Source organism: Lampetra planeri, chromosome 9, assembly GCF_965212315.1.
Source record: "Lampetra planeri chromosome 9, kcLamPlan1.2.h2, whole genome shotgun sequence".
Lineage (NCBI taxonomy): Eukaryota > Metazoa > Chordata > Hyperoartia > Petromyzontiformes > Petromyzontidae > Lampetra > Lampetra planeri.
The window spans coordinates 13,093,418-13,119,875 of record NC_136115.1 but is presented as its reverse complement, the minus strand read 5'-3'; the positions used below and the strand labels follow the sequence as shown (position 1 = coordinate 13,119,875).

General features: G+C 48.9%; 1 protein-coding gene across 2 annotated transcripts; it reads left to right on the top strand.

The window, feature by feature from the left end:
- Positions 1–1,425: 1,425 nt before the first annotated feature.
- PSAP (prosaposin) lies at positions 1,426–25,805 on the top strand. Of its 2 annotated transcripts, XM_078597685.1 has the most exons (14): positions 1,426–1,699; positions 6,970–7,097; positions 7,909–7,983; positions 9,272–9,397; positions 13,527–13,658; positions 14,352–14,498; positions 15,213–15,269; positions 16,579–16,668; positions 17,204–17,302; positions 18,860–19,052; positions 19,874–20,031; positions 21,716–21,796; positions 23,880–23,990; positions 24,419–25,805. In XM_078597685.1, the coding sequence occupies exons 1-14, from the start codon at positions 1,645–1,647 to the stop codon at positions 24,452–24,454; spliced, it is 1,488 nt and encodes a 495-aa protein (XP_078453811.1). In that variant the 5' UTR covers positions 1,426–1,644; the 3' UTR covers positions 24,455–25,805. The 2 variants fall into 2 exon arrangements, with proteins under 2 accessions (XP_078453811.1, XP_078453812.1); XM_078597686.1 differs by lacking the exon at positions 16,579–16,668.
- Positions 25,806–26,458: the final 653 nt, after the last annotated feature.

Below are 26,458 nucleotides of genomic sequence, written 5' to 3'. Positions count from 1 at the left end.
AAAAACTTTGCTTTTACGGGTTATACTTATTTTCCTTTTTAACTCCACAACACCGTGTTACTGACGAATGCGTCGCGTTATGAGCAGCAAGTAACGTCGCCAAACAACGCGTTTAATGATTATTACGATGATTTCGTAACGTGTGAAAGTCGTCGTAATGGGCAGCCCCCGATGACTTGCATGAATGGGCCATCCATTTAGTGCGTAACCCAAATGCGTACGCTTGCGTATGGGGGGGTCTACTGACAATGTGCGTACGCATAGGAAACAGCGGGGGGTGGTGAAGCCTCGACAATAATTTGTCTACATTGACCTTCAAATTAGTTAGACAGTCCGGCGGTGGTGGACTATCTGTTTCAATCTTAATTTTGGAGCTTTCGTGACTGCAGGAATTATTCTTTGGTTCTTTCGGTAAAGTCACGTATTAAGGTAAAATAATAAATTAAATAATAGCATACGACGTTACGATCGCAACACAAGCAATCATCTGTCTATTTAAGGCCACCCCACAGAGACGACCACCCCTCTCTGTACCTGTGTTGCTCGCTCTATGTATCTTGGTGATATCTGTCTGCTGAAATGTCTGTCCATAGTTTTCTGGTTAGATTTTATGTCGCTATTTCATTATACCTGATGATGATTGCTTGTGTTGCGATCGAAACGTCGTATGCTATTATTTAATGTATTATTTTATCTTTATACGTGACTTTACCGAAAGAACCAAAGAATGACTATCTGTTTGCTTAAACACGCGAATATTATATTGTTGGTTCTTTCGGTAAAGTCACGTAGAAGGGAAATAACAAAATAATAAAAATACAAAACAATAAAAATCATCACGACGTTTTGACTGCAACACAAGCAATCATCATCGGGTGTGAAATCCACAGCAAGAAAATTTGAAAAAAGTGGCGTTTTTTTTTATTAATCCTTGATCGTTTCTGCGTGGATTCAATATCGGCCGTTTTATAGGATTGTTGGGGGGGTGCGTCAGGCGTACGTAAGCAGATAGGGGGGGGGTGCGTCAGGCGTACGTAAGCAGATAGGGGGGGGTGTAAACAGTCCGCGTGCTCACAGGGAGGGGGGGAGGGAGTTGTGACATTTTTGCGCACCAACTCGAAGGATGCCCCCCCCCCAACAACACGAGTCGCCGTGTCACGTGACCTCGGCCCGTGACGTCACCGACGTCCTCGTGATATTTTCGAACGCGCTGGAGGCGACGGGGGTTGAGGTGGGGGAGGGGTGGTGGGGGAGGGGAGGGGTGGTGGGGGAGGGGAGGGGCCGCGGGGGAGGGGAGGGGCGGTATGGGAGGGGTCTACCCCCAACTCTCCCGCCCTCTCCCGAAGCAACGCGCGCCCGTTGGCTATAAATGTGCACGTGACCCACGGTTGTCCAATGAGAGGAGCCCGTGAGGTGGTTTCTCTCACCCGCCCCCACCTCTCGCGGAAGCTGCGGTTGCCATTTGTTGAAGAAGGACATCTCCTCAGTCTGTGGCATCGGCCTCTCTCCCCTCGACGCGGCTTTCTTGACGATCGTACTGCCGTAGTAGTAATCGGCGTGTTCTGCCTTTGTACTTGAAGCAAGTCGCGTCCTCTCCACCCATTCCTCCCACCACCTTCTTCTCAAGCCCGTGAAGCGAGCGAGATGCGTCGAGTCATGGTTGGCCTGGCAGTGCTGCTGCAGCTGTCGCTGGGACTCGGTGAGTTTGGAGGAGGTGAGAGGGATGGTGATGATGGTGGTGATGATGATGGTGATGTGAAGCGATGAGGTAAAGTGGTGGACGTGGTGATGTAAGCGCAGTGGCGGTGGTTGACGGAGCAGGCGAGGTGGTCGTGTGGAAGGGTTGAGGTGACGAGGTGGACGAGTGGTGGTGGTGGTGATGGTGAATGGCCGATGAATTGAGATGCGTTGGTGTGGTGGAAGTGAAAATGAGGGGATGAAGAGGTGGGGTAATGCGGCGTGGCTTCCAATCATTTCCTCTGGCAAAGAGACGATGTGGTCAGTGCATGGGGACGCGATGAGGTGGTGGTGTGAGATTTAACAGGCTCTGGGGTGGCTGTTATTTTGTCTGGTTGTTTAAATTTATCCACTAAGCGAAACGCAAACCTAAGACCTTTCACTCAGCCGGTCACGGTTAAGTTCTGCGGTTACGAGGTGGTGTGGGTGGTTGGGCTTGGTAAAGGGGGTTTATCAAGAGGTTGAATATGAAGTCGCAGGTTCTGGTGAAGCTATGGCTGAGGAAGAAAGTTGCCGGCGGATTTCCCCGAATCTTTGTCAATTTGAGGTGGAGATTTCTAGAACCCCACCCCGGGGGTTGCCTCTGTTGTGATGAAAGCAGAGGAGGATGAGCCGCACGGAGGGCGTTGATCTCGCCCCGTGAAGAGGTGATGGAGGGATTGTTAAACTTGCCCCAGGAGGCAGCGGAGAAGGGTAACTTTTAGTTGGGGTCATGTAAACCGATGGTATTATTTTTTTACACGATTTTTATTAACTCACTGTTGTATCCTCAAATCTTGTAACTCAATTTTAACCCACTTCCCAAATGTGGTATCGACTGCAAACTTGGTATACTTATACTCTTAGGTTTTTTCGGTCAAGTATTTTGATTATCGGCTAACACCGGCCACAACCCCGAGTCGATGTGCAACAATTGTTCTCTTTTACCCCCCCCCAACACGTTCCATTCCCTGGCTATAACATTCAGATAAGCCCCCCTCCCCCTTAACTTGTATTTAAGAGCTTGTCTCTTGGATTTTTTCCTCACTTGATTCCGTCAATTTAGCTGTGACGGTCCCACCTGATGACGGAGACTTGTGTTGCCTCCAAAACGTCGTGATTTTTATTTTATTTCCATTATTATTTCTGTAAATTTTTATTTTTACCGACGTGACTTTTCCGAAAAACCCCAAGAGTATTAATTCTTGCAGTCACGAAAGCTTCAAATCTAGAATTGGTATATACTGAAATATATACTTTAAAAAAAAATGTTCATGCTATGTTTCGGCTTGGGTCTAATTGTCCACGCTCAACTCACGGCTGGCTGTAATCGACCACGGTCCCTTACATTATTGCGAGCTTCGGGGCCACTTCCTGGAGTCGTGGAGTTCTGCCATTACTAGTAGGGTACATTTCATGAAAGCTTGTTTTTTTAATTGAATATTACTTATCTTTAGCACTGACGTTAGTAACTGCGGAGTAAACAATTTCATGCGGCTGCTGGGTTGGCATTGGTGTGACAGGTTACTATTTTGGTGGTTTTGTTTTTACCAGGTAGGACCCACTAAAATAATTTATAGCTGCTTTTTTTCAAAAGCGACCGTGCCACAAATGAGAGTTCAACTTCGTGGCTTGTGGAAACTTATAGCAGCCAAATAACTCCAAACGCGTGATGTTGTTTCTAAATGTGGAGGGGAAGGACCCAGAGAAAAATCCACGCGGTCAATACCAATACCCGCTCCACGGTGCCTGTGCCAGGCTAGGTGCACTTTGAGGCCACGTGAAGTGTTGTATGCGCGCCGACAGGAGGTCTCGGGACAGACCCATGTGCCATGGGTTGGCTGACAGAGGTGAATGGTAGATGCACCAGCTGTATCGACGCGACCACTCCAAATATATACAGCAGGCGTTGGAGTCGGGATCGAACCCACGACCTCCTGTATACCAGGCGAGGCCATTAATCTCGCCACCGCGGCGCCCCAAACAAAATAACTCTGCACACTTTAACTACCCTGTGGCCTTAAGAGAAATATAATCGGTGACGTGCAAACACATGCTATGAATAAGGACCATTGCCCGAAACGTTGCCGATTATAATTTTTTATTTATGGTTAACCCACGAGTTCACCGCTGCCTGGAGTACAGAGTGGTCTTTTGTTTGGCTATTTTGGAAGTGAACACTCCCCGCAGGTGTGTAATAAACATCACCACTGGGGAGACAAAGGCGGCCGGGTGTGGTGCTGGTCACCCACCCCCTCGTATGCTGCTCTGGCCTTATAGGTGCTCGCGAACAGCATATGACCCCACGGTCTGTTAAGGCTATACAGGGGATCTTTGTTGTCTAATCGCAGACCTTGGATTTTAGTTGAGAACATATCGGTGCACAATGCCTTTGTTATGGTCATGGCTTATGGGTTCAGCGTCAGGGGTTGTAATACTTCTAATTTGCCTTTCTTGCCACGATTCTACCGGAGACGAACTTACACCAATGTTTTCATTAATAGTTTCTTTAAAATGCGTGTAATATATATTTATATCTATATATTAAAGTGTGGTAATGAACAATAATGCAATCTTGCCCGTAGTTTGTTTTACTATTACGGCAGTGCGGCGAAGTTCCTGGTGCATAGTGAGGTGAGGGAGTGTACTTTGTAAAGTCGTGGTTATCTTGTTATTTTTTGTTGATGGGTATTGTCCCTTGTTGTTACAGTCCTTGTAAATATTTGTGGTTATAGATGTTGGTGGTGTAATGATGTTGGGTTTATGGACATGGTGGTGAATTCTTAACTTAGTTTTAAGAGCCGTCAATCTCATGTTGTCATGAAATTGTTTCCATTGAAATAGGTGACTAGCAATGACCACGAGCCATAACCATAAAATTAACTCTGCTTCTGATTGCGAGTTAATACTCAACATTTTAAAATAGAGCTTCAAACCAGACGGCCAGAAAGAAACATCCAAACAGGGAATATTCCACGTTTCAAAAGGCATGCGTTTGTGCCCAGGAACAACCAGTACATACATTCTGAGCACTGCTGATATGCCAGCACCACAACTTTTCCATTTAAGTGACTCAGAGCCACATGACAATCCAGCGGTCGCAGCTGCTTTTGTAGCTGCACTGGCTGCAATTTCCTGACTTGGGGGCTATGGCCATGCAGCTGATTTAATGAATGTCCATGTTCAAACACCTAACAAGGGAACTTCGTGAAGGTTTGTTATCTCTTGATCAACTGAAGCCATTTTGCTGGCTAACAATTCATCTCAACACGGACGTATATTTGTCTTTGAATCCATTGCTTCGAAAGAAGGTGAACTACAAGCTCCCACCGTGTATGAGAAAAATATAAACTATGGGTTAACGAAGTAGAATTTGGTACCACCTAGGATTTTTTTTTTATGTTGCCAGTTAAGGCCCACTGAGCTATTTCGCTTTTTTTTCAGAAGCGACCTGTCCACAAATGATAGCTCAACGAAGTGGCTTATCAGGTGGAAATACATAGCAGACAATCTAAACGCGTGTTTCTAAATGTGGAGGGAAAAATCGGAGGAAAACTTGGAGGGAAAATCTACGTGACCATGGGGAGAACATGCAAACACCAAATATACAGCCGTCAGTGTCTGGATTGAACCCACAACCTCTTGTACACCAGGCAAGGTGGTTAACATCTCGCCACCGTGCCTGATGCCATTTAGCGAACACCACTGTTCTAACCACACTTATGGTGTCTGGAAATACGATTTCTCACGACGACAGTCTGGGGGGCACAGTGGCAATGACTGAGATGAGTTGCGAGCAAGTACTCCAACGTAGGGGGCACCGTGTGAACGTTGCTGCCTCGCCCCCATGTTACAAGCGAAGTTGCCACTTGGAAAGAGATCCTGGTCAATCGATCAATGGTCATCTTAAGTCTGACAATTCCTCCCGCCTTCGCAGTAGGATCAAATAGGAATGGCTCAAGTGATACAATCAAACCCAAGGTTCCACCACATCAATGCCGATCTTTAGATGCCTATGCAAATTGGCAACGTCGGTTTTAAGATGCCACAGGACCTTGGTTTTATTGTCGTGTTGTTAGGGTCAATAGTCCTGGTAAACGTGCGGGTTATGGGCCATGAATGTGTTTTTATGGCGATTGTGCTTGGTTTAGTTGGTTATAAATTAATCCAGACTTGTCAGCCTATTTGAGCAATATCGGTTCCTCTTTCATTTGTTTGGTGAATTCTAGGGGAAGTGTTTTTTTTCGTTCAGAGTGCCTTTATGAAAAGTCCAACATGCGGTTTGCATGTTACATTTTGCCTTTTAAAGCAGTGTTCCAATGTTCCGTCCTTCACGAATTGGTAAGGTGCTGAAATGCCAATGATTGGTGGCATTAGCACCGTTTGCTTATCTAAAGGTTACTTGAAAAATCTCCAGACAATTTGGAAACCCTGCCGCAGAAAATGTGCACTGGTTACTGAGGCTGCTTAATTGTGATTACCTCCATGCCTGAGCCACTGAATTTTCACATCTCGGCTTTTTCCCAAAAGCTCTGCCTACATTTGGGTTTTGATTGCATGTTTACTGGTGTCAATGTTTTATTTTTATATCATTGTTTTTAAAATAAATGTTTTACTTCTGGTGTGCAGCGCTTGAAGATTGCCAATTTGGAAGGCACGTTATGAAACCGATTTTATTATTATTATTGCTGTTACGATGGGCCTGGTGTTGCTATGAGCTAGGTGTGATAGCACGGGCCTCTGGTCTGGCAGAAGCAAGAGTTGGTCACTCGCAATTTTTTCAAAACCTCTCAAACCTGCTGTGTGCTACGAGGTTACCTTCGAAGATGGCAGTACAGCTGTTTTGTTGATGAGCCCATTCGTGCGCACAACCTTGCGTGTTAGTTCCTTCTCAACACGTGCTGAGGTTTCTTCGAGTGCTGCGGTTTCCTCTCCCCTTAAGTAAGAAATTGGCCAAACTTCCCCAATGCTGGATTTTCAATGAAATGTTTGCGACAATATAAACAAACTACGTTATTATGATCGTGATGTAGACCAGAGGTGTGCGTGCTTCAATAAGCACGGAACGCATTTGGAATTGGCTCTCCCCTGCAGGCCGTGATGGTCACGAACGTGACGTCATGTTAGTTTTTGCCAAGCATTCGTGCACCCCTGGTGCTCGCGGACCGATCCATGCCTCGTCGTCGGTTTAGCCACCTGCTGTAAATCTCGTGTTTGATATGGTGCCGTCTTCCTTGTCCGTGCCCTGCACAGCGGGCATAAATGCCGCCCCTCAGAAATGCACTTACGGCCCGAGCTACTGGTGCCGCGACCTCCGCAGCGCCACCGAGTGCAGCGCCGTGCAGCACTGCGCTCAGACCGTGTGGAACAAGCCCACCGCCGTGCGTGACTCACCACCGCAAGACTGCGTCGCGACCTACGTCGGCACAGCACACTCCAGCACACTGCACGAGCACATCGTATCATGTCCCACGACAGCACACCGTGTTACACCACGTTACAGCATACCGCATTACCACCACATTACAGTATGCTGTGTCACACCGCATTACAGCACAACACACGGGCACACTGCGGCACACCGCACCACGGCACCTCACTTTGCATCAACGACCACATGCCTAATTGTCAAGTAGAGGGTAGAGCAGAATAGACCCCGTTCCTCCTTGGCAGCTGAACTAACGTTGTACTGGGAAAGTCTGAATGAACCATTGTGCGCTGAAATGTGCTATCATGGCCCCTTATCTCCCCAAGTTTATTTTGCCATTGCATTGAATGTTATCAATGAACTGGAATGCAGCATCCTATCTGTTGCACTAGTGTGCACATGTGACTGTTTGTGGAGCAGTGATTAGCGTGCTGCGCTGCGAACCCCGTGACCAGAATTCGATTCGTGCTCATGGCCATCACCAGTGACGATTATCTCAACCGGTCCTGGGCCTCCCCTAGGTCGACTCTGCCTCAAATGAGTACCTGCTGCAGGGTGTATAAACATTACCCCTCGGGAGACGTAGCCAGCTGGGCATAGTGCTGGCCACCCACTCCATTCGTGTGCCCATACCGGCCTTCATAGGTGCTTGTTAACAGCACTTGCGCCAGCAGTCTGTTATGCCTAATGCAGGAGATCTTTATCTTTGCTTGTGGGTGCTGTTAAAGGCTATATAGAGGGATTTGTTTTTGTTTCTCAAGCAGAACAACCAGCTGTGTGATACTTGCAAGGAGGTGGTGACGGTGGTGCGGGACATGATGCTGGGAAGTGCCACGGAGGTGAGGCTGCTCCCGTTTATAATAATAATTATTATTCGTTGCTGTTATAACACCGCTTACACCGGCGTGTTTCAGAGGTCTTCACACCCGCTAAAGCGACTCGCATCTCCTCTCAAACATTGCAAGGGGGCACCCCCAGTGGCAGCTGTCCCCATGTGACTCGGGACTTGGCCTGCCAGCGGGCATGAGTCTTGTCAGATGGGCGATTGCTGTGAGTAATGCCGATTTGAGTAGTTTGTGGGTAATTTTTACATTTACAAATTTGAACTGCATTAGAGTGCAATAGAAAACTCCAGCGACTTATGCGGCTGTTCCTATCTCTTCTGGATCTTATCCCCGATGTAAGTTTTTGTATTGAAAACGTAATTCTTTGCTTTTTCAATGGGAGACCTTTAACCTTGTGACATTCATGTTCATCAGTGTGACTGCAGGCCCAAATTCTTGCGTTCAACTCTTGGCCAATACACGCCCAATGGCAGCTGTTTGTCTGTTGCTGACTCCTCCCCTGAAATAACACATTTTGGCATGATGGCATTTGCCCCCATCAACCCCACACCCCTCTTATGCCACCTGGCCCGTGGGAAAGATGCAAACAACAAACAGCTCCTTCCTTGACTGTGCCTCGGGGCTGTCTGACTTCCTGTCTGACTAGACTTGATGATGGCATTTGCTCCATCGAAGGTGCATTCTCGTGACCTCGCGATGCTCATTTGGCATGAAGCTCTTGGTAGTGAGGTCTGTTATGGCAGGAGTGCCATAAACATGTTCACGACCCAGGATTGTAAAGTTACGTCGTTCATGAACAAAGCTATTGGGGAGCATGAGTTTGCATTTATCCCACTGAGCTATAAACTACGTGATTTTGTTTCCATTCCTCTCGGTTACATCGTCAGTGAGGCTTCTCTCTCCTTGGCTTTCCTAAGGCCAACTCTTCCTTAAATTAATAACTGGTAGACTGCAAACACCAATATCGTGGCAAAGAAAAGGTGACCGTGCAGTGTTGTCCACTCACCCCTCTTGTACTGTGGCTGCCGTTAGGTGCTCACTAACAGCACTTGCCTTGACGACCGATACCAGGGGTCGGCTCCTGAGCCGCATGCGGCTCTCAAGGAACTGCTTCATGATGTTATTCACATGCGGTCGCGGCCCTGAGAAATATTGAGGTTTTTGCCGAATTCGAAAAAAATAGCTAATTTTTTTGGTTGTCAACCCCTTGGCCTATAGAGATAAATGGTGGGATCATTTGCCTGTGTGTTCTTGCTTTGTCCCCCTTCCCTGCCCCCCCCAGGCTCAGTTGAAGGCGTACCTGGAAAGTGCCTGCTCCATGATGTCCGATCCAGGACTCATTTCCGAGTGCCAGAAGTTGGTGGACAATTACCTGGACAATGTTTTGGACATGCTCAAGCATCAGATGGTGACTTTCTCATGCCAGCTCGCAGGCACTCCAAAAAGTATTGTGCGACTCCCTGCGTAAAAACGAAACCATTTTTTTTACCAGTTAAGGCCCACTGAGCTACATAGCTTTCAGTAGCGAGCTGACTATCACAAATGATAGCTCAATAGTGGCTCATTGTGTGGACATTGATAGCCAAATATTCCTCAATGCATGTTGATTATAAATGTGGAGGGGAAAAACCGGATGATGAATAGGTCACGCGTCCCCAGAAGCATCCTCCGAAAGAAGTCTAACAACTCGGCGGGGCTTTTCCTAAATGAAATAAAATCGCCATGCCTCGCTGATGTGACCCGGAGATGTGGAGAAGTTAAAATGTGTCGGGTTTTTCTTGTCTAAAACGTAGTCTGCCCAAAAAAACATTTTTGTTTGAGAAAACCCATGGTCTTTGGACCAAAGTAAAATTTTATATTGACAACAGAGGTCTACCCTGATGAATTATTATTAAAACTAAACGCTCTTTATTTGGTGCTGCATCAGCAGTGGTGTAAAAATGAAACGTATCAAATCAACATTCGTCAAATAACACTGCAGTAAAAATAAAGTGTATAATAGGCAATGTTCCGAGGTTACGTCTCTGGCCTCTTGTCGACAAAGAAGGGACATTGTCCAAAACATAATTGTAACTTTTTTTAAGGCTGTGTTATTGACAAATGTTTTTTTATTTTACCGGTTTTCCAAAGTCAAAAGGAAACCCTGCGTATTCAGGTAGTGTAATGTAATGCTGGCATTCTGACTTTATCTGATTGCTTAGCCACAAGCACAGCTCTCTCATCTAGTCATTGCTGGATGAGGGCTTGCCGCGTGACCCCAAATGTTGGTGAGATCCGTATCAGTCGGTTTCAGCCGGGACTTTTGTGCGTTTGTAAAACTAACTCATTTGTATCTCCTTCAAATGCAATATAACATTGAAGTATGTCAATATTTGAGTTTCTGGTGTATTGCCAAACTCGGGTTTTGCTGACAGGTGTGTGACAATCTAACACTGGAAATAGCTCTTTGGAGAAGGGGGGGGGAGACAATGTTTTGAGAATGTATGTTTCTTTGTAGTCCTTGTCGCACTTAGCCCATATATATAAAAGAACTGAAGCATAGATAAAGGTGGCATAGTAAGGTGTGCGATACTTCCCGTATTTTCTTTTCGACGTGCAGAAGGTTATCAAGAAGGCTTCCTCTGCTGTTGCCTTTCAAAAAATGCAGACGTTGAACATTTGCTGTACTCACAAGTCTTCTGTCGTGCAGTGACGATATTTTACGGACAAACAGGGTACTTTGTAACTGGTCAAGTGTCGTCGTAAAGCAGCGTAGTGTCCCCAACTGACACGGCAATAAAAAATGGGTGGTGGGAAAACGAAAGGCAGGGTTTTCTCACAGCAATGGGTAAGACGGGGCCTCCAGGCTGAAATGGGAAAAACCAGGGGACGGGTCACATTTTGGGGAAATGCCTAATTTCTAAAAACGGGTCCTATCGTGTGAAACTTGTCTTTTTACAAAATTTAAGGGGAACTTGGGCAAGGTTGTTTTTAGAAAAATGCGGCAGAGTATACAGAATTGGCATGTTTGCTTCGTGCATTTGCTGTACCCACATGACTGCGGAGGGAGAAGTTGCGGTGCTTTTCGCCCTTGCTTTGTAATGCCTCGCTTGTTACCGATTCGGTAACGATTTTAAAGTTCAAGTTAAGTCATCCAGATGACCATTTAACGACACACGCAACGCTGGTGTATGCCGCAATTGGAAAATCTGGTTTGACCACATTTAGTCCGGTACGAACTCTCCGTGATCTATATATGACCGCGTCGATGCGGGAGGGGGGGGGTGACAGGAAGGTTGGCAGAGCGATGGATGATTGTTATGGTATTAGTGCCCCACTCTTGCCTGCAGACGATTGGAGAACTGTTGTACCAGTGTGCAAATATTATGGGGTGCACTCTGCTCTCTTCTCCATGCCGCCACCGCACTGCCAGGAATGGTTGCGGGCAGAGGCGGCGGCAGATGGCTTTGTGGTTTCCTGCACCTGGTTTTTGTGTGTACCCATGTGGAACTTCTGTCGCACCGTACGTAGCCAAATCGTGTTAATCGGAGGTGCGGGGGGGGGAACTAAACGTAAAAGACATTTCAAGAAATTACTTTTCAATTTAGATTTTAAAGTGCATAGCTCCCAGAAGCTTCCTAATTTGCAGATAGGTGAATTAATAAAAATTTCTCCATAATGAAGCTATAATTTTCTTGGTAGTGGATTTTTCTCGTATTCTGTTGGGAATGTAAAGTACCCTCGGTGATTGAAAGCCACTACTTTACAAGTCTTGATTTCATTAGTGCTGTGCGATTTAAAGGAATGGAGCAGTATTTTGTGCATTTTACTGAAAACCTGCTGATCCGAGTTGGATTCTCAGCCATGGCTAAATTCAGTAGCCAGGGACATCTGAATCAGTCCTCCCACCCCCTCCCAACAACCCACACGGACCAGTGCGGTGAAGTATGCTCAAACAACTTGTCTCACAGCGGATTGATGGAAGAGCGTCTAACTCATTTGTATTTCCACGTTATTGACTGTGGGGAGACGGACCTTTTCTAATGCCTCGAGAGGACTGATTTAACAATAATTTAATCCCATTAATGGCACATTTTTGTACACCACTATTATATAATATGCATGAAATGGACTTAACTTTCTGACGACCTCCCCCAAGATGTGTGATGCGCCGTGCGATGTTCGGTCACTCGTACCCACGTGTCGTTGGTGACCTGTGTGCCGGGTCTGGCTCGGCCGTGTAAATGTAGCACCAATCCTGAACAACCATTTCATAAACCTCAATGTACAGTGTACAGCTAAAAGACTTGCTATTTTCAACAACACTCCCCCGTACTGTTCCTACACTGCACAGAGATGAGTGGTAATACTGTGGAATCATATAAACTACATATGTGAATATTATTTACGCGATATTCAAGCCTTTGCCCTACAAATGTTATAGAATTTAAACTGAACTGTGAAAAAGCAATGAAGCCACCAATGTTGGATCTTGGGACTGAGCGGGCCACTGGCACAGATGTGGTGTTCGGTACACTAGAGGACACACTGGATTTATGCAGCAGTTAAATACAACTCGTGATGCTGTGCAAGGATGTAATGTTTGTCATGGGCGATTTTTTTAGACGGTGTTTTGTGGTTGGAAATGGGAGGAGTTTTTTATATTGCACGATAATTGGACTCTTCAGCAGAACACACTTTGGAGGTGCGATTTGACGAATCGTTTAACTATGGTGAAGGTTCCAACCCCACTCTGCTGTTCTGTGGCCATTGTGTCGGTACAGAAAATTGGTTTGTGAACCCATTGGTAATATTGAGTGTTTTGCCTTAATTTTGTTGAGTCTTTGTCCGGTTTGCTTTCGGTTGAGTAAAACATTCCGCTCAGTGGCGATGTTAACTACTTTGCCTGGTATATAGGGGGTTTGTGGGTTCAATCCCGACCCTGACGGCAGTTTGCGTGTCTTTCTCTCTCTGTGGTCACATGGATTTTTCTCCGGGTCTTCCGGTTTTTCCCTCCACATTTTAGACACGTGTATTTACATTATTTCAATTATTTGGCTGCTATAAGTTTCCACATGAAAAGCCAACTTTGTTGAGCTATTATTTGTGGCCATGCCACTTCTGAAAAAGAGCTGCATAGCTCCAGGGGGCCTTGCGTAATAAAATAAAAACACGTTTTAAATATCCCAATGCATGACTGCCAAAATGTCTTAGAAAACAAATGACGTGAATGGTTCACTGTACGTGTGGCGATGGTTTATATGGGGAGTGGTAGCGTAGCGGTTAGTGCACTACACTAAGAGACCCGAGTTTGATTCCTGCTCACGACCAACACCAGTAACTATCTGAACCGGTTCTAGGCCTTTTTCAGTTTGACTCGGCCTCAAATGAGTACCTGGTTGGGTGTGTAAACATCGCCACTGGGGACAAAGGCGGCTGGGCATGGTGCTGGCCACCCACTCCCTCGTGTGCCGTGCCAGCCTTCATAGGTGCTCGCTTACGAGCACTTTTCCAAACAGTCTGTTAAGGCTAAGGGGGATCTTTGTCTTTGTGTGCAGGACCCGAGTGTGGTGTGCACAGCCCTGAACATTTGCAAGACCCAGCAGTCTGTGAACGAGCATCGAATCTCCACCAACGACATCCCCGTTCCCGAGGTTCCCATCCTGGAGATGCTGGAGGAGAAGTTGAAGGTGTGTGTGGGGTGCTTCACGCGGTACTGGGGAGCGCCCCGTAGCGAAGTCGCTATCGAGTGTGTGGGCTGTGCAGCTGCACCGGAGCCGGAGGAGCCCAGGTGCCTGGTTACAAAGAGGGGTGGGGGTGGGGGGCGAATTTGGATGGGGGAGGGGGCCCATTTCACTCCCCGCACCAGAGCCCCATGCCAATGATGCGACGCCTCCGGCGAGCAAATGTTGCTCCTGCAGCTAACGACGGCTCGGGAGAAGCCCCGATGGAGGGGGGGGGTAATGCTTGTTTAATAGCCTTGGCACCAGCACAGCCTGTGATCCTGGGTTAAAGTGAATTTTGGTTTCTCAAGTTAGACGAGTTTTTTTTTTCTAATGGGATACAGTACCGTTTGGATTTGTATGTACATTGCACCACATCTTGGTGCTGAAGACAAATAAGTGAAAAGCTGTAATTCGGCAATGTTTTTGCATGACGCGTAAGCGCCGCCACTTTCTGCGTGACGAAAGGGAGGAAGTGTTTGTGTGTGACCTGCAGTGTGGTGGATGAATGCCGCATCGGTGAGAAGAAACTGTTGGCACTGCCAGTTCAAGTCCTCTCCACCTGCGGGGGAGTCATTGACACTCCACGCAGAGCCTGTAGCCTTTATCGTAACCACGGGCACAACACTAATCGAACTGCGCACGCTCGTGCGTGTGCAGAAGGGGAACGGCGACGTGTGTCACGACTGCGTGGCGTTCCTCAAGGACGTGCAGGACCTTATCAAGAAAAACCGCTCCTATGCCGATGCGCTCATCGACGCCGTCTCCAAGCAGTGCGACATGCTTGGGCCTGACATGTCCGACGTGGTGAGGACGCGCCCGGACCCTCCCCCCACCACTGCCATTCTTCTCCTCGTCTTCCTCGTGGGCGTCCGCCCCGTGCCTCGTTTTTTATTTTAATTCTGCAAAGTTCTGCATTGCAAGCAAAACCAGGCAAAGGTGGCTCTTATTCTGACAAATTAGCAGTAAATGTACTTTAAAGTAAAAGACGCTGGCACCCATCCAGGTTTGGCTGGAACTGTTTCCGTTTTGGAGCAGCTGTATGGATTCTTTTTTTGTTCTGCTTCATGCTCTGCTCGTGATACAGAGATATAAGGGTGGGGCCACTTCAGCGGTGGGCAGGGCCTGCGTGCATTGGGCGTAGCCCTCTACAATGACCAGGAGGCTGCTGGCCACGTTCGGGGCTTCACAACGAGTGGGCGTGGCTATGTAAAAGTAGGCGGTGCTAATTTAGGGATGAGCCTGCTGCCAGCTCACCACATGGCTCGGTTTGGAACTACCGTAGGTTTTACTAGCTATGCCTCGACTGAAACAAGCGGATTTCGGTGAGCGGCCCTTGGACCACCATCGCCTGTCACGCTAACCACAGCGCCACCTAGCCGGTCCGCACGCTATAAACAGGCCATGTTTTGCCAATTTTAGCGATATTGATTAATGCCGATGCACAGGAGCGGTCGCTGTGTAACACAAACGTTCACCACCCCCCCCCCCTCCTCTGATCCCACCCTCACTCATTTACAGTGCAAGCAATACGTGTCTGCCTACGCCGACCAGATGGTGCAGATGTTCATGGGCTCGGTAAGGAAGGCCTACTCCCCTCCTGCATGCTCCCCCTTTTCTTCCCTCCCTCTCTTCTCCCACATTTGTTGTGCCCTTTCTGTAAATCTCGCACGAACACCTCGCACACCCTCGCCGTCAATTCCTCTTCTCTGTCCCCCTTGCTTTCAATGTCATACACACCATTATTATCAAGGTTATTTGAAACCTAGTATTGTGTAAGCACTGCGACTGATTTTGTGTTTTTTGCTTCTTGAAATGTATTGAAACTGCAGGCCGAGGTACGTACGACGCGTTTTTTTATGTACAACCCTAACCGCATCCGTGCCTCTACATCTTTAACCCCAACCGTTGCACATCCTCCACCATGACCTCTGAAACCAGCCGCATGCTGCGTGCCTTTCCCTTGTCCTTCACGTCATCGTCGGCAGGCTCTGATACCTGTGTGCTGTGCCCGTTAGCGTTTCTGTGCAGGCCCCCCCCCCCGTGTCTAACCGCATAGTGTGCTTGCAGCGACGCTAACGCAGAACTAACATAGTACTGATCGGTGCCGTGCAGTGGGAGCGGTGGCTGGTGGCGGTTGTTCCACAGAGTTGTTTTGCATAGTTTGTTTTATCCCTTACTGTTGAGGGGGCTAGCTGTGTTACTTTTGATGTTGGTGGCAGCCTGCTTTGGAATAATCTGTTGCTTGGTATGCATGTTTGTATGGACCCACATGATGATATGTGTGTCTGAGTGTACGTCCATTAGTGGAGGGGCACTGCGGTGGCGATGTTAACTAGCTCGCTTGGTATGCAGTAGGTCATGGGTTCAGTCCAGACCCTCACGCCTAATATTTGCAGTTTGCATGGTTTCCCTGCGGTCGCATAAATTTTTCTCCAGTTCCTCGGGTTTATCCTTCCATTTTTAGAATCGACATGCGTTCACAGTATTTGGCTGCTCTAAATTTCCATGTGATAGGCCACTTTGTTGCGCTGTCATTTGAGGCCAGGTCACTTCTAGCATACTCAACCAATATCCCCGAAGCCTGGGTTTGATGCCTGACGATGCAGAGCATTGGTAACAAGTTAAATATATGGCATTTTCTGAACCCCTATTTTAACTGATCCTTTTAATGAGTACCTGGCACATTCTGAACATCAGCATTTGGACAAAAAATAATACCCTGTCAGTATTTCAGGCCACAACACTGTCATGGCAGCCTTTAAGTGCCTGCGAACAGCACTTTTCCTTGCGGTCTACACCATTTTAAATGGGGGATCATCGTTTGAATGTGTGCGCACCATTGACTAAAACGGTGATGCCCCTCGATGACTGTGTGTGTGTGCAGTCACCAGAGGTCTTGTGCGGTGGTGTGGGCGTCTGTTCCAAGGCCAAGCACTCTCCTCTTTTGAGTCTGACCCCCGCGCTGTCCATCAAGGTGAATAATCTTGCAGAGACGTGCCTTCCCACTCGCTGACCAAAAAAACGATTCGGTCCCAGTTGCACAAGGCAAGCGTGCGGTTCCTTCGCTCACTCGATTGTAAGCATGCACTCGTGCTAACGCCTGGACGAACTTCGAAACGCAATGTGCAGAGATGTCATTTTTGTCACTGCGACTCCGCCGTACCCCCCCCCCCCTGCCCCCCAACCTCTCGTGTGTTAATTCCAGCCCTCGGAGCCATCACCATCGGGTCATTTGAATTATTGATAAATTGCGGTACCAGCATTGGATTTGTGCGAGTACGACCTTGAGGGTTACTATAGGTTGGCGACGAGATGTTAAACTAACCATTTGAAATGGGAGCCTGTCAGCGGTGTAACTGATTACATTGCTGTGTGTAGCTATGGCCCGTGCACAACAATGCGCAAGAGACAGGTGGCGCCACGCTCACTGCGGGGAACGTGGGTTTTTTCGAGCGTGGTTTCGGCATGATCAGCGACGTAACGCGACGTGACGCCGTGTGTGCGTGCAGCCGAGCCGTGTGCCGTCGCTGAAGGGAGGACCAAATTGCGTCATCTGCGAGTTTGTGATGGAAAAGCTTGAGGAGCTGATCGGCAACAACAAGTCTGAGGTGAGTTTCTGCCATGGCGCGTTTTGTTTTAACCGCGGTGCGCGGTCTGTGCTTCCGTGATGTCTGCACGGGTGTTGGTCGTGTGTCGCTGCTCCACTGCGTCTGTGCAGGTTTGTAGTTGCGTAAAATGCGGAGGTGGGGGGAGTTCATTTTTGATGTGATGGAGAGCCTCAAAATTGTATCGAGCTCAGCATTGAGATATAAACTCTTAGGTCGACATATGACCTAATTTCTCAGTTGTACGTATATATATTGAACTTCATTTCGTACAACACGTAGCCAACCGCACTAATCGTAGGTGCCAGAAATGTGAGCGGGTTTTAAAATAAAACCTACATTACTGTTCCAATAATTGTGCATCTAGCCGTATGTCCAGATTTTCCTCTTTGTTTGCATCGATTTAAAAACATCCGATCTGTTCTCAGGCGTACGCGTTTGTTGAACCATGCGAACTTTGAGTGCAACGTGTACTGCACGTATAACTTTGTACATTGTGTTCATCTGTCCACCCTCGCACCAGACATGGCTACTTGGTGTCTTAACCTTTTTGTTGTTGCAACCGCTACGAGTGATGTCTTTTATTTTACGTAGCCACCAAGATCATGAGGTGTAAAACGCTTAATAATTACATCCAAAACCTCATTTGAAGCCAAATCGGCCAGGCCATTGGGCACTGCTATATAACGCTGCTGAATTGCCATCTTAAACCAATATTGTTGCCACGGGGCCCTTCAAAAGCAAACTCTTAATGCTGCTAACCCCACTAAAACTTAACTTCCTTGGCACCTTCTAATAAGCCTCTGTGGTTCCTTATGGGACCGTACCCTGCCGCACGGTAACAACCCGTTCCTCTAATGACAAACTATGGTGAAGTGTACCTCTGTCTTACTCGGCAAGATTGTGCAAGTTATTTCTGCTCTGAAAACAATAGCTCCTCCACCAATGAGTAACCAGGTTCCTAACTCCAACTTTGGCCGTCTTTGTTCTCGTGCTCGGCCGTGCCACTATAAGCGTTTACGCACCCAGGTTCCACTGCATTCGCCCCCAAAAAACAAAAAATGTACGCATATTATTTACGATGGTATTCTTTCCCGGTAGTGTATACTCCGATTTAACGCGCTAGTAGCGTTCCTGAAGAACACCGCGTTACTGAAAAATCGCGTTACAATAAATAATATAGGGTATAGGACAGTCGGCAATAACACGTCAGATGTGTCTGCAGGCGGAACGGACTGAGGGATGTGAGTAGCATCTAGCAGCAATCCCACCTTGTGTGATGCAAGTGCAAGGAATTAGCAGCAATCTCACCTTGTGTGGTGCTGCACCGAGGCGGCCGTACAACCGCTTATTCCGACTCGCGCGACGTAGTTCCATTCACTCGATCGCGTTCTATCCCATTCGCGTCCGTGTTAGAAAAAAATGTGGTTCCCTAATTACATTCATCACGTTTATCTCCAATTTGCGTCATGAAAACCACGCGTTGTAGGAGAACAGACTACGTGCAGAATTTTCGTTTGCGACGTCGCCATGCCTGCAAACGTGCTTCTCCCCCTGCAGGCAGCAATTGTCAAGGACCTGGAGCTGGTGTGCTCCCACCTGCCCAGCACCATCGCCAGCGAGTGCAAGGAGTTTGTGGACACGTACGGGCGCGCCGCCATCGAGCTGCTAGTGCAGGAGCTGGACGCCGGAACCGTGTGCACCTTCCTCGGCCTCTGCAAGAGCGAGGCGCGCCAGCTGGCTCTGGCGAGAGGTACGCAGGGGCCCCCAGCGGAGTCGCATGCGGCCGCTTGTTGCGCGAGCTTCACGGTCCAAATTCGTGCGGGCGCCGCCCCAGTTAATACCGCGGGTGCGTTTTAAACCGTAAGATACTATGGAGTACTGCAACGCAGTGGAAGATTAAAGATCACGTAAGAGTGGGCCGTTGTACATCCAGTGTCGGTGTGTCTGAATTTGCCAAAGGTTGAAAAATGACACGGCAGATTTCGCAAATTGGGATTACCCCGAGCAACATGGCTTGCACCCTGCACTCTAAAAATGACACGAATATCAAAGGTCTCTACCACTCCAGCCCCCCCCCCCCCCTCACTAATTACCCTCCACGGCTATGTTGGTGGTGTTTGTGTTAGAAGGCGTTCTCTTAAAAATGTTTATTGTTCGAGAGGTGCCCGAGTTGCTTGTGGGTCAGAGCACCGAGTCTCAACGCTGCTGAGCTCTGAGGTTCAACTCTGGGGTTTTGTTTTAATCACCTGTGATTGAACCGCTCATTCGCGTGTCGCGAGTTGATGGTCTCATTGTGGTCGCCCATGGACTGACCACACAAATCGAGCATCGCGTTAAATCGTTTTTTCACTTGACGTGTGGCAAGCTTGCTTACTCCGAAAAATGGGCACATTGGTGTGACTGCCAGGCAACCAACATTTGTTTCCCCACACGCGTTTGGTAACAAAAATATTCCCCAGCCCCTGGTAATGTAGCCTTTGGTGTTTGTGCACGAGTTGTCAGAAGAGTCACCTCATCATTGTGGCCTTCCACTGTGATTCCCTGTACTCTGGCACCCCCGCCCCACCACAGTGATGCCAGCAAAGCTGGCCGGTGGCACCTTCTGCGAGGCGTGCAAGCTGCTCGTCAGCTACCTGGACTCCATGCTGGGGCAGAACGCCACCAAGGAGCAGATTGAGCAGGCGCTGGAGACGGTGTGCTCTTTCCTGCCCGACGCGTTCCAGCAGCAGGTAGTGGACGCGTGGTGTGGTTGTGAGACGTGGCGAGGCATGGGGCGTCATGGCGAACTCTACCCCTCGCCTGCACTGCGCATCCATGATTAAAAAAATGTAAATTATTGCGCTCATTTACACAGCAAATCCTCGCAGTGACTTCCTCCTCTCCGCACCTTGAGTCATTCTGGCCGTGGAGAGCAGTGGCGGGCGCGTTGCAAGTCGACATTGTTAGCCCTATCGGCAAACACCGGTAACATAATCTCTGCGGCAATAATAGAGATGCGCAAATAAACGTCACACGGATTATAACAGGAGCGCACAAACAAACAAGAGCCCCCCCCCCCCCCTATCCATCTGTGCGAAGCGTAAATCTGGTAAGGGTCACGGATTAACGTCGACCAGTGCGCGCAAGAAGAAAGGGAATGCACCAACGATGATGCACTCCACAGGGTTGGGCCGCAACGGGTTAGAGTCCGTGTGTCACTGCTCAACACTCGTGTCAATTTGCATCAAACAACAATAAAGCAATTTTTTGGTGATGCTTCCATTGACATGTGGCCTTTATGTGATCTATTTGCTACGAAGGACCCATTGCCTGGCACTTCACCTATTGTGTGTATTATTTTTCCTTTCAAGGCCATGGTTATTGATGAATGTGGGTTGAATTATTATCATAGTGTTGACACGGCACAAGTTGATCTGTCAAACATTAATGTTGTATCGGGTCTATATGAAGGCAGGGGCGATGGGATGGCTGGGAGATGATGGTACAGTCGATAAATGTGTGAACCCATCTGTAAATCTGTGTTATTTCCTTGCATGGCTAGTTTATATCTAGGTTATATACTCCCCCCCAACCCACCACATTAAAAAGACACTCCTTTTAAAAACATTTTAATCAGAATATACTGGAAGAATCCAATAGCTGTAAAGCTCTTTTTCACATTCATCGAAATTAACCTAACATCCCAAAAGCAAAGCTTTGAGACTGGGTAAGACCTTCGTGAATAATTGGAACCGCATTAAGCGCACAAGCCTGTTGTGGAGAACAGACAAACGGAGATATGCGCAGAGAAGCACGGAGAGGCTCGCCCTTTGAATTCCATTGAGACAGAAAGGGGGAACGCGTGGATTGGAGCGCATGGTCGTTTAAGACATTGTGTTGACGGTTAAGAATTGTAAGTAGAACATCACTTGGAAGGATTGCGTTGGCCGGTGATCGAGACTTAGCGAGGAATGGCAGCCGAAGGAGGGAACGCACCTGGGAGGACGTCTACCACGGACGCCTAGAGATGAAGTCTTGCTCGTCTGCCAGTCTTCTCAGTCAGCCAAACTATGGCACCTGGGTCTGTCCAGTGACCTGTCGGCGAGCCTTCCACAACTCACGTGGCCTCGGTGCACCTAGCCTGGCACCGGCGCCATGGTGACATCACCGTCACTTCGTGGCGAATAGTGGCTGTTACATTACCGCGAGGATTGCAGTACCACGAAGGGTGGCAACAGCTTGACGGGGGGAAAGAGGCCTTAATCCATCAGTGGATTGATCCTGGCCGACGTTGCGTGCGACAGCTACGGTGGCCTGATGACGCCGCCCCTTTGCCGGCGTGGCTCGGCGCCATCGTCGCGACCCCGGCCGGTGCCGTGATGGTCTTGCCGTAACCACAGCACGTGTCCCCCTCCTCCCTCCCTCGTGGCACAGTGCGACTCGCTCGTGGACCAGTACGGGGAGCTGCTGGTGCAGCTGCTGGAGCAAGCGCTGGACCCCGACTTCGTCTGTAACGTGAGCGCCACGGCACACGTGCACCGAACGCCACGCCACACTACGTCACACTACGCCATGTCTCACCACACCATGTCACTTCACACCTACACCACGTCACGCCTGTCTCCCTGTCTGTAATGTGAACACGGTGATATGCATACACCAAAATCCACACTACGCCACAATGCGCCATGTCTCGCCACACCTTCACGTTTCACCACACCATGTTGCGTCGCACTACACCACTCCTTGCCACAATGCTCTACTCCATGCCACACGCCCGCCCACACCCTGCCATGTCACGCCACACTACGCCGCGTGCAACGCCACACTACCTCACGCCACGCTGCTGCCACCTCCTGGCCATTAAAAATGTGTGTATGTTGCACTTCATTTGCACCGTACGTTGCCAACCGTGTTTAATCGGAGGGGAGGGGGGAAGGAATAACAAACTAAACACAACAACAAGCAGTTCTAAAGAAATTAGTTTTCAATCTATTTAAAAGTGCATATAGCTTCGGCTGTTGCCTGTCTTCCGCTTTTTTCGCGTGAGCGTGATGCAGACCCAACATTTTGTCGGGCCGTGTCGTGGGCTAACAGCAAATGTGTCGGCGAGCCCGCTGGCTTTGCCATCGTACCGGCATTCGTCCTCGATGTTGTAGCTCCACACCCAAGGTCTATGCGTGCTGCCCCTGGAAAACGTCCGAAGCATCTTATTAAAAGAAGTTGGCAAAGATTTGAACACATTTCAAATGTTCCGGTTTTTGGGCTCTCGCAGCTGCGCGCACCGATTCTTCGTATCAAGGTCTGGTTCGCTAGGTGTGGGAGTTAAAGTCCAAATTTGGTGACGAAGCCCAGCCCTCCATGCCACTAACGGTTTCCACTGTGACCTGAAGCCAGTCGCTAACTAGAAGCGGACTGGAAAGTAATTGCGTTTTCGTGAATCGCGCTGCCAGTCCATCTGGTTTAGTCTTAACAATAGCAATTGTGACCGCAAACTGCAACATTTCTTTGACAACCACCCTATTCAGAGGGTGGTGTCATTTAATATATGATAATGAATGTTAATGTACTGTAAAATAATTCCAATTGGCTTGCAGTTCGCTCTGACAGACTTGCATCAACTCTCGTTCTGTAGTGTAACTGGAGCATTGCCTGACTGTCACATTTCTCATTACTGAACATTATTACCCATTCCTAGGACATGCAGGCCCACACGGTACAAACGATTGTTTTTTTGGGGTTTCGTAATTTTTAATTCCCAGTGGCTGAGTCACAGGTTCTCATTATTCTTTAGGAGCTTCGGAAATTAACAATTATCCTCAAGAGCTGGTCTTGAGTAAAATGCGGATTATGGGAACTCTTTGGTAATGCATCTGCTTTATTTACTTTTTCGCACTACATTGCGACATCAAGACGTGCTACGGCAAAAATTAACAAGTGCGACCCTCTTTCCAGTCCGCAACTGTATGGGGGCGGGGGGGGGGACCCATTGCAGTGCGGTTTAGATTAACTGGGTGAGAACTGGTGAGAACGGAAGAGACCAGGATTAGTCTCGCTCGCAGAGGTGACTTGGGTCACCAACATAACAAAAGCGACAAAGCAAACAGACGACGGCACACAACAAGCAAATATAAATTGTAGCTGAACTGTGCGCGTGACAGAAATGAAATTGCGCAAATATAATCCCGACATTTAATTAAATACGTTTCCTATAACAAAGTGTCTCTGTGGTGGGTGGTAGGTGCCAGCGATCTGGGCGAGGGAGAGGCTGGTAATTAAAACTCGGCTAAACTATTTTTTATATTACCGGGCAAGTCCCATGGAGTGCTGTAGCTCTATTAGAAGCGGCCTGGCTACTCGAACGCAAATTGGTTCTAAAATGTGAAGGGAACAACCGGAGAGCACCAGGCAAAAAATCCACGCAACCATGGGGAGAGGGCACACGCAACCTCCAAATATACAGCAGTCGTCGGGGGTCTGGATCGAACCCACAACAACCCCCTGTGTACCAGGCGAGGGATTTAACATCTCGCCACCGCGTCTGTAACCACCGAGGTGCCCCGCTCCCTCTTGGCGTGTCCGTCCTGCGTGCGAGCAGAAGCTGGGAGCGTGCATCGCAGCGCGTCACGCGACCCCGCTGGGGCTGGAAGAGTGCACCTGGGGCCCGTCCTTCTGGTGCCAGAGCAAGGAGAACGCACAGCGCTGCAGCGTGAGTTACAGGGAACGCACAGGCATGGAAAAGCACGGACGAAGATTCCCCACCCTGTGTATAGCCTTAACCAGACTGTTGGGGCAAGTGCTGTTAAGAAAGTTGCACCTAATGAAGGCTGGCACGGTGGCACATGAGGGGGTGGGTGGCCAGCACTACGCCTGGCTGTATTTGTCTCCCCAGCGGTGATGTTTACACACTGCAGCAGAGTCAAGCTAGAAGAAGCCCAGGACCTGTTCATATAATTGTCGCTGGTATTGGCTGTGAGTGGTAATTGAACTCGGGTTGTTTGTAGCGCAGCGCATTGACCACTACATTACACTTCCCATCCGCGTGCGTGCGCACACGTGCGTGTGTAGTGTCCCACCCCACAGTACCACTGCGTCGTGCCTGACGATGTCTCGCGTGTCCATTTTTTCTGTTGCCAGGCGGAGGAGCACTGCAAGCGCCACGTGTGGAACTGAGCGATCGTCTGAACGAGACCGCCACCCTCACCTCTCTCTGATCTCTCGCCCCACACTCCACTCTTCACCCCACAATTCCCTCCGCACGCACCCCTCGGCATATCCCTCCATGCGCACCTCTCCGCCGCAAACCCGCGCCCCCTCCTCGCACGCCATCCGCTCACGCCCTGTCCCGCGGGTCCCTCCACGCACGCCCCTCCACGCACATGGGGCCGTGCTCGCCGCCACCTCTGCGTACACCCACCCGTGCTCACCGCCCCTCCGCGTACTCGAACCCCTCCACGTGTCCAGACTCGCTCTCCGCCATCGTGTCGACTGGGTGGAATGTGCTCCACGCGTGCGAACGTGAGGGCACGTGCGTCCTCAAGTCTGTATCGGGACGCGTGAGGATGTGCTGCTGGGAGGTGTGGGTGGCGTGCCTGATGCAGGTCTCGTGGGGGGGGGGGGGGTTGGCTCATTGCTGCCAAAGCTTCTCGGGGTACAGTGATCCCTGCCCAGTCTGCAGTGGATTTCACAAACATCACTGTTTTTGCCTTTGGCGCAGTTTTTGTCTTCCCAATTTAGTGTTGATTTTTGCTGGTTTGATAATTTGATTTCTTTACTGGGGGTTCTTATCTTCAAATTTGTAACTTTGATTTTCACGCGTTACTTACACCGGTCGGATAAAAATTTACGTGTAATATTTGCCGATTTCGGAGAATGTACTTTGGCGTGGTTGGATTGTAGCTGCTTTCTCTTTTGACTGTTCAAACCCGTTTAACGTTTGAACAATTTTGAAAACCATTTTCTTGATTTTTGGGTAGTGGGGGGGGCTAATGTTTTTCTCCCTCTGCCTTCGGTTCAGCTTGACGATGATGATGATGCATCATTTGATTTTCTGGCCGAGAAGACAATTTGCTTTGTGCACAGCTCCTAATGAGATGGTGGGGGGGGGGTGTAGTTCTGCAGAGGTCTGCACCGCAATCACTTTGGCCGAACTGCTCGGCACAACGGAGCCAAATTTTTATCATTTTCATTTCACGCAAAGGAGCGTTCTATTTGACAAGTAGAACCTTGCGTTGTAGCAGCGATGGCCAAAAGTGTTTGCGGCCCCCCCCTCCTCCTCGCTTGTCCCCGGCGCCTACCAATCCTGATGCCCACCGTTTGCCCGGGTCTGAAACCGTCTCGTTGAATACATCAAAAAATGATAAGTACACTTGTTTTTGCACACAACCAATCGTCACCTGTCTCGCGTGTGAGCACGACACTTGTTTTGCAGGTTTTTAAAGGAATGAAATCGGCTCCTTCATGGCTTAGCAGGTGTCGTAGATTCTGGAACATAATGTTGACTAAATAAAGCCTGTAACGTGAAGTGCGGGAAGTGTGTGTGTGTGTGTTTTGTGTGGGTGGTTGTGCAGAGCGTTGGTGTAGAGGTTGGCATGCTGTGCTACGAACCTGGCGACCCGGGTTTGATTCCCGCTCAAGGCCAAAACCAGTGACGGGTATTAAAACCGGTCCTGGGCCTCTCCTAGGTAGACTCTGCCTCAACCGAGTACCCGGTGCAATGTGTAAACATCGCCGCTAGGGAGACAAAGGCGGCCGGGCGTGGTGTTGGCCACCCCCCCAGCCCACCTCGTGTGCTGTGCCGGCTTTGATAGGTGCTCGCTAACAGCACTTGCTTCCAACAGTCTGTTAAGGCTACATGGGGGATCTTTGTTTTTGGCTGCTTGCTAGTGAATGTGAATCGTTTCCTTGTGGAGTCGAGAGGGGTGGCGGGGGGGCGTGGTTGGTTATTTTCGTGGCTGCGTGGATCCTGGTACAGGTGGAATGCCTCCGCCTGCTGATGTTTATCTTCTGGATGGAATTTGTCATTTTCCCTGCCCGAGTGAGAAATGAGTGACGTTTCAATAGACTTTATCAAGGTGTGACATTGGGGGGGGTAGGGGTGACACGAGGACAGTTTTTTTGGGGTGGGGGGGCATTCTCTGATTAGACCCCCACCTCTCCTTCCACAAATTGCGTGCG